Below are 16,943 nucleotides of genomic sequence, written 5' to 3' on the forward strand. Positions count from 1 at the left end.
TTCCGAAGTTCATACTAACACTTCCCAGACCATAACTTTGCACTAATTCGCGACTCCAAAGCATCTCTGGTTGGAGCCACAGGCCCAACATTCACCGTCTGGCCTCAATTACACTGTTTATACAACACAAGGCTCATCTAGAGCACATCATACATCATAGAATCTCAATCAGGAGATCATCTCTGCACAATGCCCAAACCCAAATCCTCCAAATCATCTTCAACCCCCCAAGCACCCCCTCCAGCCGCAGCACCACCATCATGGCCAGCCTTCAAACCCCCCTTGCCCGTCGTCGAGCTCTATCCCGAGCTCCATCCCGCAACACCCAACATTGTCCTCCTCTCCTCCTTCTTCCCCCGCTCCCTTTGTCGCGACTACGTCGCGTTTCTCAAGACACTCCCGCTGCAGACGACTCCTTCGAGGCCCAAAAAGGGCGAGGCGGTCCGCGTCAACGACAGGTTCCAGATTGACGATCCGGTGTTTGCACGCAGATTGTGGGAGACGACGGGGCTGAAAGAGGTCATACTTGAAAATGAGACTATAAAAGATCTATGGTAAGTCTGTCCCGTATAGCCCTCTCCGAGACACACACTTGAAGGTTCTTTAATACTGACTCGCCCTCTTCGTTACCAACAGGGGCGGCCAACCCGTAGGCCTCAACCCAAACATCCGCATATACCGCTACTCCAAAGGCCAATACTTTGACTGCCATTGTATGCACCAGCCCCAATCACCACCCTCTTCACTTCTCTTCAAGTCCCAGCTAACTAAACCCTATTCTCCGGCCAGATGATGACTCCAACTACCTGACTCTCGACTCTGAACCCGTCCGCACCACCTGGACGCTGCTTCTGTACCTCACTTCCTCTGCCGATGGCTGTGTGGGCGGCGAGACCGTCTTTTATCCTCACGACCGCAAGTCTGCCGCCGAGGAGATTGTCATATCACTCGAGACGGGTATGCTGCTGTTGCACAAGCATGGACATGATTGTCTGCTCGTAAGTTGATCCGAAATTGATTCTCGTCTAATTCCTGTTCGAACAGCTAACAAGATTACGCACCATAGCATGAGGGAAGAGAAGTTCAGCAAGGAGAAAAGTGGGTGCTGAGAACTGATTTATGTGTCCGAAGGTAATGCGGCCACATGTTTGGTACATAGGGAATTATCATCTTCGTGTGTCTTGAAGTTGGCAGGACTGCTTTCTTGGACAAATGATTAGCAAGCGAGTAAACAACAAGACGTGAAAAGAAGCTACACCATTGAAATAGAAGAAACTAGATTGCATCGATTATGATTCCTATCATCCGACTGCTCGCAAATGCGAAGCCAGTCTCACAATATTTCACTGTAGAACTAAAGTAAGGGCAGCATCTCTCACTGAGCTGATGTAGCCTAGAGAGAAAGCAGAAAACCAACCACTGCGAAGCGGCGTACAACATCTTGAAAGAGAAGAAACCAAGCACAATTAAGAAGGTTGTAGAAAGAAGAACAAGGAGAATAGTAGGCCTCCCTCAGCATCATGCAGAATAATCATGTCCTCAGAATAGAACCAAGTCACCGAGCTCAATCAAGAGGCCCTGTTGCTGCGACACATTTCTCTCCTCAGAATCCGGCATCTCAGTCTCCTCGCCATCAATTCCTGCCCTCTCCTTGGGCTTGACATCCTTGCTGGCTTGGTCATCTTCCTGCTGGATGAGAGGGACAAAAGAGGGTACAGCCACAGGCACTCGTCGATGAGCCGCGGCGAGGACGGAGTCCTTGGGCTTGCACTTTCCATCAGTTGCAACTCGAATCATGACCCAGGGAAAGATCCAGGGGAAACTGATGAGCGGCATCGACTTGGCTTGCAGCTCTCGGGCTGGTTTTATCACACCGGCCTCATTCGTTGGTCCGCGGTGATGCTCGAAGAGGGCAATCTTGACCTCCTGCTCCGTAACCTTGTACATGGCTGCCACAAATCTGTCAATCTTGGCCTCGTCGTGGCCGCCAGCCGCTTCGATGCATGCATCACGGAATCTCTGCTTGACCGCGTCAAACTCTTTCCCAAGGTCCTCCTGCCGCTTGTACTCGCTACCAATCGGGGGCTTTGACATGGCCCAGGAAGTATACAGCTCAAACTCCGTATCCAGGTTGTGGTGCACAAGGATGCGCCGTACAGTACCATCGTACTGAGACTTGAGTCTCCTGGCGTCCTTGAGCATGGCGTTGTCCAGCTCGAATCGGTTGAGGATACGTCGATCAAAAGCGGTTTCCCAGTCGGGCTGGAATTGGATTGACTGCTTTTTGACCCTGTCATAGATGTCTCCAAGGACCTTTGGCGAAGGGTAAGAGTTCTTCTTCTCCATAAAGTGCGGCCATTTCGGCGGGTTGTGCTTGGTAGGATTCCACTCCGCGGGCTGGCCAGTCTTCGGATAGTCGACAGCTTGCGAGTGAAGCTCAGCCAAATGTAGACCTTGAGTCCCAGCGTGTCAGTGGATGATCTCAAACAAACGTAAACAGCACGCTTGGTGTAGACTTACATATCTTTGAAAGGGGCCCATCGGAATCTGCAAATGCCAAATGAGCTGTGGCAATCAAGGGGAGCACGTCATTCTTCATGTATTTGACAAAGAAGTCACGCAAATCGTCGACGTTCACCTCGCGGTCGAGCGTCTCTGGCGTGGGACTGGAGTAGCTCATGGCCGGGTGGTTCCAGAGCTCGGGCAGCAGAGTAGGTTCCCAGATGACGAAGAAGTCATCGCCGTCGAGGTCTCCGCCAGACAGCATGTTGGGAACGGGGCGGTCTCCAGTGGAAGGAAATACAACGACGTCCTTGAGATGGTGAAGCGCGGGAATATCGACAGCCTCAACGACTCGGATGTCGCCTGGATGCAGCGACGGGTTCCGTCCAACCACGCAGAGACCCTTGACGACATGCATCTTCTTGTAAATCTTGGAGTCCGACACCTGCAAAAATATTTGGGGCAGCTTGCTGATGTCCTTCTCCGAGGAGCCTTCCGTTGCAACGGAGTGGCCTCTTAATGTAGCCGTCTCGTCCACACAGCCCAGGACGAAGGCACTCTTTTCGACAGGAATTCGAGCTTTCTCTTTGAGTAGCTTCAAGGACCAAGACCTCCAAAGACTCAACAGGTTTGCCACAAACGGTTCTTGAACCTTGTCCGTCTTGAAGCCGGCTTGCAACAACTCGGCGAGGACCAGTGTAGATTGATTCTCGTCCACGCAATCGGTCAACATCTCGATCGCCACCTCATTCTTCCCCATTGCTTCCTCGTAGAGACGAATCTGCTTCTCCAAGATGTCCAAGAAGGCCTTTTTGGTCACGCCAAGGCATTCCAAGATGGTGATTGTCTGGCGGTTGAGTGTGGCGGACGAGTACTTGGCGCATTTGATGATTTCGAGATTCTTGACTTCAGCCTTGAACTTCTCCTGAGACTTTCGAATATAGACCTCCCCCTTCTTAGCCTGAGGCCAGATGACAAGTACACCTTTGCATCCGCCCATGCGGAACTGAAATGCAGAAGGTTCTGTGTACACATCCAGAGTCATCTCTTCGACGATCATCTGGGCCATGAAGTCGGATATGATGCCGACTCCGTCAGTAAAGCAGTAACCATTCCTCTCAATATCGGGAATGGACCGAACGTCGGGGATAGGAAGGCCTCGCATCTCTCGCGTCGTGGAGAAACACTGACCCAGCCTGGCAGCGTACTTGGCCACGATTCTGATGTGGCCGACTTCACCCATCCACCGACGAATGTCGTCACAAGAGATGTGATCTGTCGGACAGAAGAAATAGGCTCCGCACTGTCTGAGCTGAGAGCTGCCAAAGGCCAAAAACTGGTAATGACGATCACCGATCTGGATGCCCTGGTACAAGGTCCGAAGTAGTTTCTTCCAAATGTCCTCTTTGTTACGAGAGTTCATGGCCATCCGGCCAATCTCGGTCTCTTCGACAAACTGTACTCTCAAGAAGCGGTCCTGAATATGGTTGAAGTATCGGAGGACTCTGTTTGAGGTTTCGACAACGGGTGTGCTAAGGAGGATGGTGGTAGGGGTGACGGCGGCTTTGCGTGCCAACACGCAATAGTGTGGAATTCTGGTATTGGGCATATATGACGCGGCAGCGGTCCAGTTGAGGAGCTCCATTGGGTCGTACATGACATCTCCCTGGTCTGCAAGATACTCAAGTCTGCGTTTCGCGTCGAGGGGATCAAGCGCAGCCAGACCCTGGAGAAACTCCAACGATACCGTATGTTCGTTGAGCATTCGCCGGCCAACGCAGACTTCGAGCTGATATCGAACACCAAAGTCCAGGTGGACAAACGGGTATAGGGACGACTGTAGGAGGGCCAGAGCATCCCCTTCGCTACCAGCATGGTGATGGTGGTCAAGAAAGTCCCACATGGTCACTGACGAATGGCTAACTCGGAAATCTTCGCAGACCTGGAGATTGATATTCCGATCCTCAAAGGCGAGGAGAAGACGATCGGCAGCCAGCTTAGAAGAGTGGTCTGCGTTGCTCAAGACGACGCGCAAGGCGGTCCAGCGGCCAACTTCAAGGAAAGCAGGGTCCAGATGGGTGCTGTCTGCAGCCACAGGAAATGTGAAGGAAAGCGTGGCGTCTTCAGAAATGTCGGTGGCCCTCCGCCACATGTCGAGAGGACGGCAACCAGGGGTGCGCGACCTGGGAAGACTTCGAAAAGCTTCGTCGTCACGCCAATAGTACTGTGGGGGGATAGTAAAAGGGAAGATGAAGACGTCGTGGCCGTCTTCTTGGGCGGTTTTGAAAATGGTCTTGGTTTGTGACAGCTCAGCCAAGATCTTGAAGAGGCGGGTCTCGTGGGTATTCGCATCCTTCTTGACGCGAAGCGGGAATAAGATGATCAGGCATTTTGCGAGCACATCAACTTCCATGCTGATCGTGCTGCCGCCTGGGGAGGAAATCGACTTCCTGATGTTGATGGAAGTCGGAGCAACCAAGGAGCCAAAGTCCAGTGACGAGAGGTTTGCGGTGATCCGAGAAGGGTACTCGGAGTCGGGATGGGCCCGACTCACGAGCCATCTCTCCGGGACTGGCTGGCGAGACATGGCGGTTCCAGGCTATGTCCTCGTTAGCTGGTGTACGCAGAAGAAGAAGAAGAGGAGGAGGAGGAGGAGGAGGTAGACGAGAAGATAAACACGAGGGTCACGGCAGGCGGCAGCTGCAGAAGGCTAGGGAGAGGGCAGGAGGGGGGTAGCGGAAGATGGAGGGGGCAGAAGTGCAGCCTTACTTATAGAGAGGTGTGGAGAGGGTTAGAGAGGAAGGAGGAGAAAGAAGAAGAGAAAGAGGGAAAGAGGAAGAAGAAGAGAGGGAAAGAGGAAAGGAAACAAAGGCTGCCAGCTGGGAAGGCTGCGTGCAGCTGCACAAGTGGAGAAGGGACGAAGGGGGAGGAAGGCCAGGTGCAGGCAGCACAACAGCTGCCATGCCAGGCGCAGTGCGTCACCTTGGCTATTGGCATATGGGGGCTATGGAATCGAAATAACCTCACATTGTCAAGCAGTATATGTCCTTGGCTACTGCATGTTGATGATTGTCTAGGTTGGCTACCGGCATGATCGAAATAATCTTTTAGTCACACAGGGCACCTCCTTTGGGACCTCGAGAAGTTGCGTAATCTGGGGGAACAGTCACAAATTCGTGCCTCTCCGTCCATCTTTTGACAGTTTTCAGACTCGTAGGGACGGCCTTGAGACAGTCAGAAATAGTGCTGTCTGAATATATGCTTGTCACGACACTCACGCCATGGAGACAATCCTAAGGGTGAAACTCAGACTGGACATGATGTGTTGGTTTAGACAAGGTTAATACTTTCAGCTTTAAGAGATGTATCTAGTAGATCTGACTGAATCTATAACTCTACATGGTTGATCTAGCTGCAAATAAGCCTACATCTGTTTCTCTATATCTAACGATCTCGAGTAACTCTACAGCTGACATCTGCAAACTGCCCATCTATGCATCAACATGGCTCTTTTGCTTCTCCCAGGGCACATCCATGATCTTGCCCGGATTCAAAATCCACCGTGGGTCAAGCGACTTCTTGATGGCCGCCATGACTCCCAGCGTCTCGGAGCCAACCTCCCACAGCAAGCTCTCCTTCTTTCCCCATCCAACGCCATGCTCTCCCGTGCATGTTCCCTCCATCTCGATGGCTAGGCGAACCATGTTCTTGACACAGGCCTCGACCTTGGCTCGCTCACTCTCGTTCTTCTTGTTGTACATGATGCTCTCGTGGAAGTTGCCGTCGCCAATGTGGCCCAGGATGCTGGCAAACAGGCCCAGCTCGTCCATCTCCTTCTTGCTGATCTCGATGATATCCGCCAGTCGGCTGAAAGGCACAGCCACGTCCGTACTCCCTGCGAGAGCAAATGGTTAGATGATCAAAGACGACGACATAGATGTAGAGGCAGAATGAAAGGCATAGACTTACAAACATCCTCGCCTTCCTTTCTCAGCGCCAGCATCGACCACAGAGACTCCTTCCTGGCGGACCAGAGCAGCTTTTGCTCCTGCTCATCTTTGGCGAATTCAAAGTTGCCTCCCTTGTTGGCTGCTGTGATCTTTTGCACCAGCTCGACCTGCTCTTGGACACCAGCTTTGGTGCCTGCGAATTTGAAGAAGAGCGTGGGCTTCTCAACCCAGACTCGGGGCGCCGTGAAGCCACTCAGGTTGACGACTCGCATCTGGACCTCGTCCATGATCTCGAGGCACTGCACTGGAATGGCCGCTTGCATGACGCTCGCGGCTGCTGATGCGGCGTGACGGATGGTGGGGAAGTTGACGACGGCTACAGATGTCTCTTGCGGAACGACGGCGAGCTTGAGGGTTGCTATAGTTGGGTTTGTTAGTTTTGCATCGCGGTGAGCTTCCTCCCTGGGTCTTTGAATTCTTACCTTCGGTCACAATTCCCAAGGTGCCTTCAGAGCCCACAAAGAGGCTGTTGAGATTGTAGCCCGCAGACGACTTGCGAGGCCGTCTGCGCGTCTTGATGATTTGACCATCAGACAGGACAACAGTCAGGTTGATGACCCAGTCCTTCATGGTGCCGTATCGAACTGCATTGGTTCCCGAGCAATTCGTGCCAATCATGCCGCCAATCTTGGCCGTGGGGCCTGAGGCGAGTTAGCGAAAGAGATGGAGACGGTATCTGTCAAGACAAACCGGGATCAACTGGAAAGAAGAGGCCGGTGCCCATCTTTGCGAGCTCAGCATTCAGATCTTGCCATCCAACGCTAGGCTGCACAACGACGTCCATGTCGGCCTTGTTGACCTGGATGATATTGTTCATGTAGGCAAAGTCGATGCTGACGCCGCCATAAGGGGCAGAGAAGTTGCCCTCGAGACTGGTGCCTCCCGAATAGGCGATAACGGGGACTCGGTGACGGTGACAGACTCGGACGATGGTGGCCACCTGCTCGGTGTTCCGGGGATACGCCACGGCTACTGGGAGCTCATCGGGATTCACCGTCGACCAGCTGGAGTAGCCGTGGGCAAGCAGGTCGTCGGGATCCGTGGAGATGATGTCTTTGTTGTTGCCAAGCTCCCATACAATGTCTGAGATGGCCTAGATGGAGGAGGATCAAGCTGATTAGAAGGTGTACTTTGTGATGCGCATTAAATGACTCTAATCCAGTCCAGATGTAAATTATTCAGTGTGGTGTGTGGCTGCTGTTTGAACTCACCTCTTGCATCTCGGCACGGTTGGCGAAGCCTATTTCGGCATCGTCATTGGCCACTTGGGGAATGCCTTCATGCCTCCGGTGACTATTTGTGCTGTCACCATCATCATCCCTATCTTCATCCCTGGCGGTTGACTTCTTGTGCTTGACGCCCTTTTGGTTCCGTGAAGAGAGGAGGCTTGAGAGACCCCAGCCGCCGATACCCGCCGCAGCTGCAACAGCCAGAACACCCCCACTGGACCAGCCTGACGATGCTCTGGATGTGTTGGTTACACTGGCATTTGAGACGTTGTTTGAGCTGGAGCTGGAACTTGATGATGATGATGATGATGATGACGATGATGGAGCGAGCGTTCTGTGGGTGACACGATAGCCCCGGCAGAGACGAGGAGCTCCTGTGGGTGCGAGTACAGCTGCAGCTCCCGCCACGGACCTGGCCAGACCATGCAGCTGGACTCTGGAAGCTCTGGTGTTGGCAGCAGTGGCCAGCAAACGGGACCGTGCCCGGATCAAAGGTTGTGCAGGCATTTTGGGTTCTAGACCAGGCACATTGACCGTGTTGCCCCTAGAGGTATGTATTAACTCAGGTTACCTGATAAGGTAGTGAACGGCAGTTGGTTTGGAATTCGCATCATACCTCTTGTCTTTCCGTCACGACAAAGCCTCGTAGAGCTACGGCAGCATACCAAAGGCATTGATGACGGAGGATTCAAAATGATGCGATTGATAAATCCAGCGGTAAACCCTGAAGTGGGCAGAGCGCCTTGTGCAACCGAGGATCACAGCCTACAGGCAACCCCGCCGTCAATCCCACCTCCTCACCCTGCTCTACCTTACACTAAAAACATGACTACTAGGCATGCCCTGTCAACGGAATCAACAACTGTCAGATTACATGTGCTCTGCATTCACCTTTGTTTTAAGAAAACAATAACATCCGGGTTGTCTCTGCGGATGACTGTATGTTGAGTGGTATTATGGCATCGGATCAGCGTTGCGAGGCATCATTTTGAAGACACCTTTGGCCTGCATCCAACATGCATCTCTGGTCACCAGTCATCACCAATAAATGGGTCGAGGCAGCAACTCCGCACACGAAGCACTGCCTAACCGCGTGACCCCCAGTCACCAACGATTGGGGTGATATGACACGATGCTTCAAACTCATGAAGTAGGTAGTACCTTACAGTAAATGCATGGATGTACGTAGTACGTGTATGTATGTACGTACTTTGCATGTAATGCAGTCTCTGATACCGTAGCCGGATTTCGAAATGGTCGCGTAACACGGCATACCGTAAGGTAGAGTAACCCAGAGCTGCAGAGGAATCGAAAAGGTTGCCGAGATCTACCCGTGGTACCGGCGTCAAGATGGAAGAATTGGAAGACGAAGAACTTGGGAATGTCACAGCATGTTGATGATTGGGAGAAGGGGAAAGCCTCCGCCTACACAATGCTCCCTTGGGTGTCGGCCCTCAAGATCTGCTAACAAATGAAGATCATCCTTCGAGAAGAAAAAGAATCAACCTAGTTTGAGTGGCTTTCGAGGGCTTTGCAATCGGACTCATTTTGAGCCGCGGGAGACGAGCAGCTACCAGATACTCGGGATTTCTAACTGCCGTCAGCCTTGAGATTGACTTTTACTGGCACTTGAACAGTCTTGAATCATGACGGTGTTGATGAGGTGCTGAGCCAAATACTGTACGAGCAACGCAAGAAATGATGCCCGCGTTAAGTGCCAGCATGGCCACTACGACCGAGTGAGCATAGCACGCAGCATTACATATTGGTGTCTCTGTGGCAGACTTTCGGGTTCCAGGGCCCTCCATGTAGTTGTACATACATCCGATATTATGAGGGAACGGGGGAAGAAGATGGAAAAAGAAAAGAAAGGCCAGGTCATCACGCCTCCAGCCGAGACTCGGAGACCCGCAAAGCCTCCGGGTACCTTAAGTTCTCCGAGAAGTACTGCTGAGGTACCCCGCCATCAGGTCCCAGTCTCCCATGCGATAAGGTTCTCACAAGTACTAAGACTGTAAAGACTCGGCTTTGCTGTGCCAGGATGAGGCTGATATTGATCTCTTGGAGTTGCTCTAAAAGCAAAGAGAGAATACGTCAAAAGATCCCCGAGGAGGTTCGTTACCTATCTTGGTACCCAAGCTCTATTCCTTCTTCTTCCATGTCTTCTTTTGCGGCTTCATCTGTCTGAGACACCACTTTGTACAACCAGCCTCGTGAACGAGAGAACAAGCCTCAGCCGCACCCGCACCCAAGACATGATAATGGAATAGAGTAATACTACATCTCTCCATTATCGTGGCGACGGGAGCCAATATTTCAGCCCCAATAGTACAACTACAGCAGCTCTACAGCATGCAAGGGGCAACCAGCCGTCTCCTTGCAGCAACTTACTAAATCGAGGATTTGTTCCCCCGCCAAAGGTCCGCATCGCGCCATGCCTGGCCAAATTCCAAATAAGACCACCAACCGGCCATTATCACTACATCGTCGCTGGCGGAAGGACCCGTCAATATATCGGCTAAGGTAGCAGGCGACACTACCAGGCACATACAGTAGGTACTGCCAATGTAGGTTAGCAGGTCACTTTGCAGCAGGTGGGAATCCCGTGGGGACTCGTCGGTAGCCGGTGGGTATGCACGCCGGAGCCTTACTCGAGCATGCCATACCTACTGCACGTCCGTTGATTATATGCATATATATTGCCTCGCGCAGGCATCTAGACCGGATTCCTCTTCCTTCTCCATATCCGCTTTACCTACGCAACTTTTATACACCGTCTTCTTCTTTCACGCCTAGAACGTACCTAGTATATATCCGAAAATCTGTGGTATGGCTCCTTCTTCTACAGCTCTCCCACCTGGGTCTCTCTGACCTAATTACTTCTACGATCTTCCCACCCATCAAGATCTCCGCTTGACATCCCCAGACGTACTGACATCGATCTACCTAGACACCCCAGATCAACCGAGTCAACTCATCAAAATGTCTGTCCTTGAAGTCGGCGACTCTTTCCCGGGCAACGTGTCCTTCACCTACATTCCGTTTACTCCCGAAAGCAAGGACATTACCAGCTGCGGCATTCCCACCAAGTACAACGCCAGCGAGGGTAAGGCTCGATTTATCATGTCCTCTTCACTTACACATACTGACCATATTCCGATAAACAGAGGTCCAGAACAAAAAGGTCGTCATCGTGGCCGTCCCCGGCGCCTTCACGCCCACCTGCCAGGCCAGCCACCTGCCCGGCTTCATCCAGAACATCGACGCCCTCAAGGCCAAGGGCGTTGACCAGGTTGTTGTCATTGCCTCCAACGACCCCTACGTCATGTCCGCCTGGGGCAAGGCCAACTACACCAAGGACGACTTCATCGTGAGTTGCCCCTCTTCTTGCGCTGCCCCTCTTCTTTGAGTTGTTTTGTTTGCTTGACTCTCGTTTTTTGTCTGCTTCCTCTTCCAATCCTCCCCCCTTGTCATGTATTTGCTTTTTTTTTTTACCCCTCCCTCACGGAGTTCTTCCCCCCTCTATCTCCTGGGCTGTGGGACGACAATTAGCTAATCCATGGACAAATTTTTTCCATTTACAACAGATCTTCGCTTCGGACTCCGAACTTGCTTTCAGCAAGGCTATTGGCTGGACCCAGGGCGATCGAACTGCCCGATATGCCATCGCCGTCGACCACGGCAAGGTTGTCTATGCTGCCAAGGAGACGGAGAGAGGCGTCGATGTCTCGGGCGCCGAGGCTGTCCTGGCCAAGCTGTAAATAAGCTTGCTGCTTGACTATTTGGTCTGTTTTTCCCGTCTGGAAATGAATAGAAGAAAAAAAAAGGGCACTTCGGAGAAATGAGGTGTTCTGGGAATTCAAGGGTATATCATCATCAAGGGACTAGATAGCGCCATTGAGGAGTCGAATGATTTAATTCACACTGGTTGCTCGGGAGCCGCTTTTGGATTCGTATTCGGTTTGGTGGGCATTCTGTGACGATCATGGAGAAGAAGGAAGTGTATATCAAGAGTATACCAAGATCCTATAGACCGGTTTCCGTCGATATCATCTGGCAGCGTCACATCAGAATAGGAAACAAATCTCACACTCGGCCTGTTATATCATGACTTGACGGGCTTGTTTGTGTTGTTTGTTTCGCAGCAAAAGGTCCCATATACGTAAACCCATTGCACCGGTATGTCATTTGCTCAACTACCAATGCACCCTATGGCATTCCATGCACCCGATATGTGTAGAAGAACCGGCCGGAAAGAGACAAGAACCACAGACTCCATACGTTGTTTCATTTTGCTCATCCGCTGCGCTGCACACACACACAACCCATCCGTCCCGTCATTCGTCCTCAACACCCCCAGCTCTCAAAACGCTTTAGCGGGTTCGGGCAGCGACCTTAACCTGCGCACCCTTGGCGCCCTGCTTGCTCACGTTTCGCTGGGTCTGGGCCTTGGCGGCGACGGCGGCGTTCTTGGCCTTCTCGGCCTTCTTGACGGCCTGGGCAGCGGCCTTCTTCTCCTTCTCCTGTCGGATGGCCTCGGCGCGAGCGGCAGATCGGGCCTCGGGGCGCATAGACCGGCGCTCCTTGATGACCTCGAGGGAGGCACCAACGATGGCACGCTGGGACTTGACGGCACGGCGAGTGCGCTTCTTGGCAACTTCCTGCAGAGGCTGTCAGCTGTTGTCCGGTATTATCCCAGGAGATCCCGCCAGCGACGCAGATGTAGAGGCGAGGTTGTAGGTGTAGATATATCTGGCATGTCAACATGTCTGGACATGGACAAGCCAGGAATCCATTGACCTGTATCCCTCTCTCTCATCGTTGCTTCCTTCGTCGCGTCGGGGAGAAAAGGGCGGCTATTCGTTCCGTGTGATCGTACCTCAGAGATACCCTTGCGGTGCTGTCGTCGGTACAGGACGGTCCAGGCAATGCGACGGGGGTTCTTGCGCTGGAGGAAAAGTGACTCGGACTTGCCGTTCACGAATCGGAACACCTTGCTGTCGCCACGGACATAGATCTTACCCTGTTGAGGAGAAGAAAGGCAGTTAGCAGCCGTAAGGTGTGAATGGTCTTTGACGTTTGCTTGGCTTGGTTTCCGCCCATAGAGTGAAACAAGCAATATGCGAGCAAGGCCATTTCGATGTGGCGTTGGCAATCCTCCCAATTCCATCATGCAGCGTTCTGCTCGTTTGTCCTCCCAGCGTATTCCCATCAAGCCTCTCCTCGTCGATGCCCTTCCGTCTCTTCCATTGTGTAATCGGCCTCGTCCAGCATCCCCATCCCATGACGTCGCATATCCCCAACCTCAAGACCAAGGGCAGAAACCAAGCAAAAGCGAGGGCGAGAGAGGGCAGCAGCGTACCTTTCCAGGGTAGATCCTCTGGCCGGAAAAGCTGTCTTCGTAGGTACGCATCTTGCCGCGTTGTGTGGGTTGTTGGCGACAAGGTGTATCGTTGAGTTTGGCGTTTGAAGCAAAAAATTGGGATGGTGAGCAGCCGGTTCGCTGGGATAGGTTCAATTTCACGAATTGGTCGCTGTGTGGTCGAAATGACTAAGCCGGGCCTAGGGCAGGCGTTTGTGCGCGCCAAAATCTCGGCAAGTGGGTATAGCACGTGACTTTGCACATGTTGCTCAATTGGTGGGGTCTTGGAAGGAGCAACGGTGAGCAAAAGAACGGCGGAGCTCGAATTGCCTGTTTCGGCTCTAAGCTTGAGTTGACCTACGATGCCTCAACTCACACGCAACTCAACATACGACCACTGACCTAGCAATGTCGTGTAGTGATGATTTCATGACTATCACGGCAGTATAACTAAGAACATCCCAATAAATGACGTCTCGTGCAAATCTTATTGCGCGCACCGTCATCAGCCAGTTCGACAAGCTCCCGTCTAAGAGGAAGCCCTGCGTTCGCGACAATGGCCTCAACGAATGGGTGCCCCTGAGCGGTATCGTAGCTGAAAGGAATGGAGTCTTGACCTGCCTGGCATTAGCGTAAGCTTCCTCTTAACCTGCTCAATTCAATTAATATGTCAAAACAGTTCTAAGATGATGAGTATAGGACGGGCATGAAATGCCTTCCGGCATCGAAGCTCCCCGAGGCCAAGGGTGTGGCCATTCATGACTGGCATGCCGAAGTTCTGGCGATTCGAACTTTCAATCGCTTCTTGTTGGACGAGTGCCAGACTCTCGTTGATGGCAATTGTGATGAGCATGAAACCATCCTCCAGAGAGATGATACTCGCCATGTCGATGCGGAAATTGGTCGATATACGAGACCTTTCAAAGTGAAGGAGGATGTGAAGCTTCATATGTATTGCTCTGAAGCCCCATGTATGTCTATAACATGTTTTCAAGGAACCTTTTCTTTCTCATTAACATCAATACCAGGTGGAGATGCCAGTATGGAACTCATCATGGCCGCTCAAGCAGATGCCTCCCCATGGCAAGTCCCTGCCTCCAAATCGCCAGCCAACACGCCACCAGAATCAGAATCAGAATCAGAATCTCCAACACATCTCCCCGGACGAGCCTACTTCTCCCAGCTGGGCATCGTCCGCCGCAAACCCGCCCGCGGCGACGCCCCGCCCACCTTATCCAAGTCCTGCTCCGACAAGATCTCCCTGAAGCAGTGCACATCGCTTCTCTCATCGTTAGCATCACTCTTTGTCGACCCAGGAAACGCCTACATCGACACCCTCGTGCTCCCAGAGTCACAGTACTTCGCAGCTGCCTGTGAACGAGCCTTTTCGCCCACGGGCCGAATGAAGCCTGTGGTCGGCAAGCAATGGCCCGGAGATTACGCTTTCAGACCGTTCAGGGTCGAGGCCACGAGCGTCGAGTTTGCCTACTCGAAGAGGGCGGTGCAGGCTCGCTCCGAGGCCATCTCGGCGAGCAATCTCGCTGCTACGTGGTCGGCCTCTGGCTTTGAGGAGTCGATTCTTGGGGGCGTGCTTCAGGGGTGGAAGCAGTTTGACGTGAGAGGTGCTAGCAAGTCTTCCAGGAGGCAGATGTGGATCACGGCGAAGCAGCTGTCTGAGGGTCTCTCGGCTGCCGTGTCTAATTCTGGGTTAGACAATGATGCTGAGAATGCCCCTGATACTGATCGTCATCGAGAACTTCGAGAGCACTTTTCACTAGCAAGCAGCTACCAGGGCCTTAAAGATGGGCCTTTGTTGGCTGAGCGGAGGCACGTCAAGGTTCAAGCTCGACAGCTTGCGCTCAAGGGCTGGGTTCAGAACGAAGGGGACTCCGACTTTGGCATAGCATAGCATATAATATGGACAACTCCCAAGCTGGCTTCCAATCTCTTGGACAAAAGTGCAGGCAGCCAGGCATTCACATCATTCAGAGACTCGGAGGTTGGTCGTTTTTTTCTTCTTTGTATCCGGATACAGATTGGCCTCTTTGTACAAACCACCTTCCCCCCTCATCCCTGTTTTTGGCGTCACATCATTACAAAAACTGACGTTGCCGCATCGTTTCCCTTTCCCACGCTCAAATGTGCACAATCCGGCGGGTATGAGCGTACCCGAAATCGTGATGGTAATAATAACAAAAAAACACACCAATTGGCAACGCGACAGAAATTCTGCCCAAGGAAAAAGAGAGTGTCCATTTTGCTTGTCCTCTCCGTCCAGACGCAGTCTCTCGGCTCGTGGAAACCAATTCGTCGTCGTCCCGCTGCTCGGAAGGTTGTAACGTAACGACAGCTAGAGAGAAGAAAGAAAAAGAAAAGAAAAGAATAAGAAAAAATCCCAGACATGCCCCCCGCCAAAGATGATCATTTTCAGCTCGCAGTTTTGTATCCGGTTACAAAATACATGCCTTTGTTATTTTTTGCTTTTTCTCTTGTTATTCTCTCTTTCTCTTATGCAAGGTTCAATCAAGAACCTTACTCGACCTTGCTCTCAAAGTTCTCGCCCTCGACCAGGTCGGGGATCTCGTCGTCATCCTCGCCCTTCTCAGCCTTCTGCATGTTCTGGTAGCTCTCGGCGAGCTTGCGCAGGGAAGCCAGGGAGTCGGGGCCGAGCTGGTTAAGGATACCGGGGACGAGCTCGGTGAGCTCCTTGTCCTCACCGTTGCCGTAGATAGCGAAGGTGTTGGACTGGACGGCGGCGTGGACTGCGAAGAGAAGATGATGTCAGTATTGCCGTCGTGCGATTGTGTCGTGGAACATTTCATGGTTTTGTGGGCTTATTCGGGTCACAGCCGAGGCTGGTTGGAGCGACATAGCAAGGGACGAGACGTACCCTTGGGAGCGGCAAAGTGGATGACGTTGCCGTCGGACTTGAACATGTTGACCTCCTCGATGGCCTGGATGGGCTGGGTGTTGAGCTTCTTCAGGTTGGCCTGGAGCTTCTTGTCATCGTTGTTGGAGCGGGCGGGCGCGCGCTTAACCGGTCTTCGGGGAGTTCCCTTTCCACTGCACGGCGCAATATGTCAGCTGGTCAGTTTCGGCATCGGATCATGTTGTTTCGCAAGAGATCTATCGAATTTCGAATTGTGGTGGAATTTCTCGAGCAATATGTGAGGAGGGGTGGTGGTGGATGGGGGGGTAACGGTGCTTGGTAATTGGCGACGACGTAACATACCCTGCGCAGAGACGAGATGTTAGATGACGACTCCAGTATCAAACAACATAACTTCATATAAAAATCAATTCAACAATAGAACGTACCGATACGGCCGGCCTGGCCAAGCTTCTTGAGGCGCTCCTGGACGTCGGACATGATGCTAGTTGTTGTGCGGAAAGGCGAAGGAACTAGGGGTGGGAAATGCGGGGGGGGTTGAAAGGTCGAGGAGCTACATTTTTGAATTTCGCCTTGACATCAGTTTCTCTAGTCTGCCATTTCGCCTGCACCAGGGCTTTCCTTCTTCGGTCGGCGCGGAAAAAAGGCCGGAGGAGGGCCTCTCGGGGGATCGAAAAAGATGCACATACCGAAGATTCGAGGGTCGCACGTCAAAAAGGGGGGGTTTAGAGCTGGTTCTCTGTCGATTGTTCTTTTCGTCGCCGTCGGCTTTCGTTCGATGATTACAGCGGCAAGAGTAGGTTTTGTGCGTGCCAAGACTTTTTTGCGCGCCGCGGATTTTCTGTTTTGCCGAGCGCTTGTTCGCATGATGCCCTCATTCCTCCGACCTTCTTTCTGTCTGCTGAGGCTTCGTCTTACTACATTGCGCTTGATAAATCCCGCGACATGCT

At 52.3% G+C, this 16,943-nt stretch overlaps 7 protein-coding genes across 7 annotated transcripts; 3 read left to right on the forward strand and 4 right to left on the reverse strand.

The window, feature by feature from the left end:
• Positions 1–189: 189 nt before the first annotated feature.
• On the forward strand, positions 190–1,135 carry BBK36DRAFT_1165058 (hypothetical protein; the record flags this gene model as incomplete). The annotated part of the gene is made up of 4 exons (XM_024894731.1): positions 190–554; positions 637–713; positions 790–998; positions 1,067–1,135. 4 exons carry the CDS (start codon positions 190–192, stop codon positions 1,133–1,135), a joined length of 720 nt encoding a protein of 239 aa, XP_024753855.1.
• A 404-nt stretch (positions 1,136–1,539) lies between these two features.
• Positions 1,540–5,089, reverse strand: BBK36DRAFT_1108402 (RdRP-domain-containing protein; the record flags this gene model as incomplete). The annotated part of the gene is made up of 2 exons (XM_024889361.1): positions 1,540–2,453; positions 2,521–5,089. The coding sequence occupies 2 exons, from the start codon at positions 5,087–5,089 to the stop codon at positions 1,540–1,542; spliced, it is 3,483 nt and encodes a 1,160-aa protein (XP_024753856.1).
• A 904-nt stretch (positions 5,090–5,993) lies between these two features.
• On the reverse strand, positions 5,994–8,248 carry BBK36DRAFT_1174589 (hypothetical protein; the record flags this gene model as incomplete). The annotated part of the gene is made up of 7 exons (XM_024895930.1): positions 5,994–6,397; positions 6,472–6,870; positions 6,935–7,153; positions 7,203–7,605; positions 7,724–7,752; positions 7,909–8,030; positions 8,154–8,248. The coding sequence occupies 7 exons, from the start codon at positions 8,246–8,248 to the stop codon at positions 5,994–5,996; spliced, it is 1,671 nt and encodes a 556-aa protein (XP_024753857.1).
• A 2,475-nt stretch (positions 8,249–10,723) lies between these two features.
• Positions 10,724–11,502, forward strand: BBK36DRAFT_1137203 (Redoxin; the record flags this gene model as incomplete). Its single annotated transcript, XM_024893141.1, has 3 exons — positions 10,724–10,847; positions 10,909–11,111; positions 11,329–11,502. The coding sequence occupies 3 exons, from the start codon at positions 10,724–10,726 to the stop codon at positions 11,500–11,502; spliced, it is 501 nt and encodes a 166-aa protein (XP_024753858.1).
• A 612-nt stretch (positions 11,503–12,114) lies between these two features.
• Positions 12,115–13,154, reverse strand: BBK36DRAFT_1165062 (hypothetical protein; the record flags this gene model as incomplete). Its single annotated transcript, XM_024894732.1, has 3 exons — positions 12,115–12,402; positions 12,621–12,764; positions 13,104–13,154. 3 exons carry the CDS (start codon positions 13,152–13,154, stop codon positions 12,115–12,117), a joined length of 483 nt encoding a protein of 160 aa, XP_024753859.1.
• Positions 13,155–13,571: 417 nt separating this feature from the next.
• BBK36DRAFT_1108142 (hypothetical protein) lies at positions 13,572–15,012 on the forward strand (the record flags this gene model as incomplete). Its single annotated transcript, XM_024889334.1, has 4 exons — positions 13,572–13,735; positions 13,803–14,074; positions 14,132–14,796; positions 14,830–15,012. The coding sequence occupies 4 exons, from the start codon at positions 13,572–13,574 to the stop codon at positions 15,010–15,012; spliced, it is 1,284 nt and encodes a 427-aa protein (XP_024753860.1).
• Positions 15,013–15,567: 555 nt separating this feature from the next.
• Positions 15,568–16,473, reverse strand: BBK36DRAFT_1132819 (NAC-domain-containing protein; the record flags this gene model as incomplete). The annotated part of the gene is made up of 3 exons (XM_024892040.1): positions 15,568–15,865; positions 15,994–16,166; positions 16,418–16,473. The coding sequence occupies 3 exons, from the start codon at positions 16,471–16,473 to the stop codon at positions 15,636–15,638; spliced, it is 459 nt and encodes a 152-aa protein (XP_024753861.1). The 3' UTR covers positions 15,568–15,635.
• Between the last annotated feature and the right edge of the window lie 470 nt (positions 16,474–16,943).

The sequence above is a fragment of the Trichoderma citrinoviride genome, assembly GCF_003025115.1.
Source record: "Trichoderma citrinoviride strain TUCIM 6016 unplaced genomic scaffold BBK36scaffold_1, whole genome shotgun sequence".
NCBI lineage: Eukaryota > Fungi > Ascomycota > Sordariomycetes > Hypocreales > Hypocreaceae > Trichoderma > Trichoderma citrinoviride.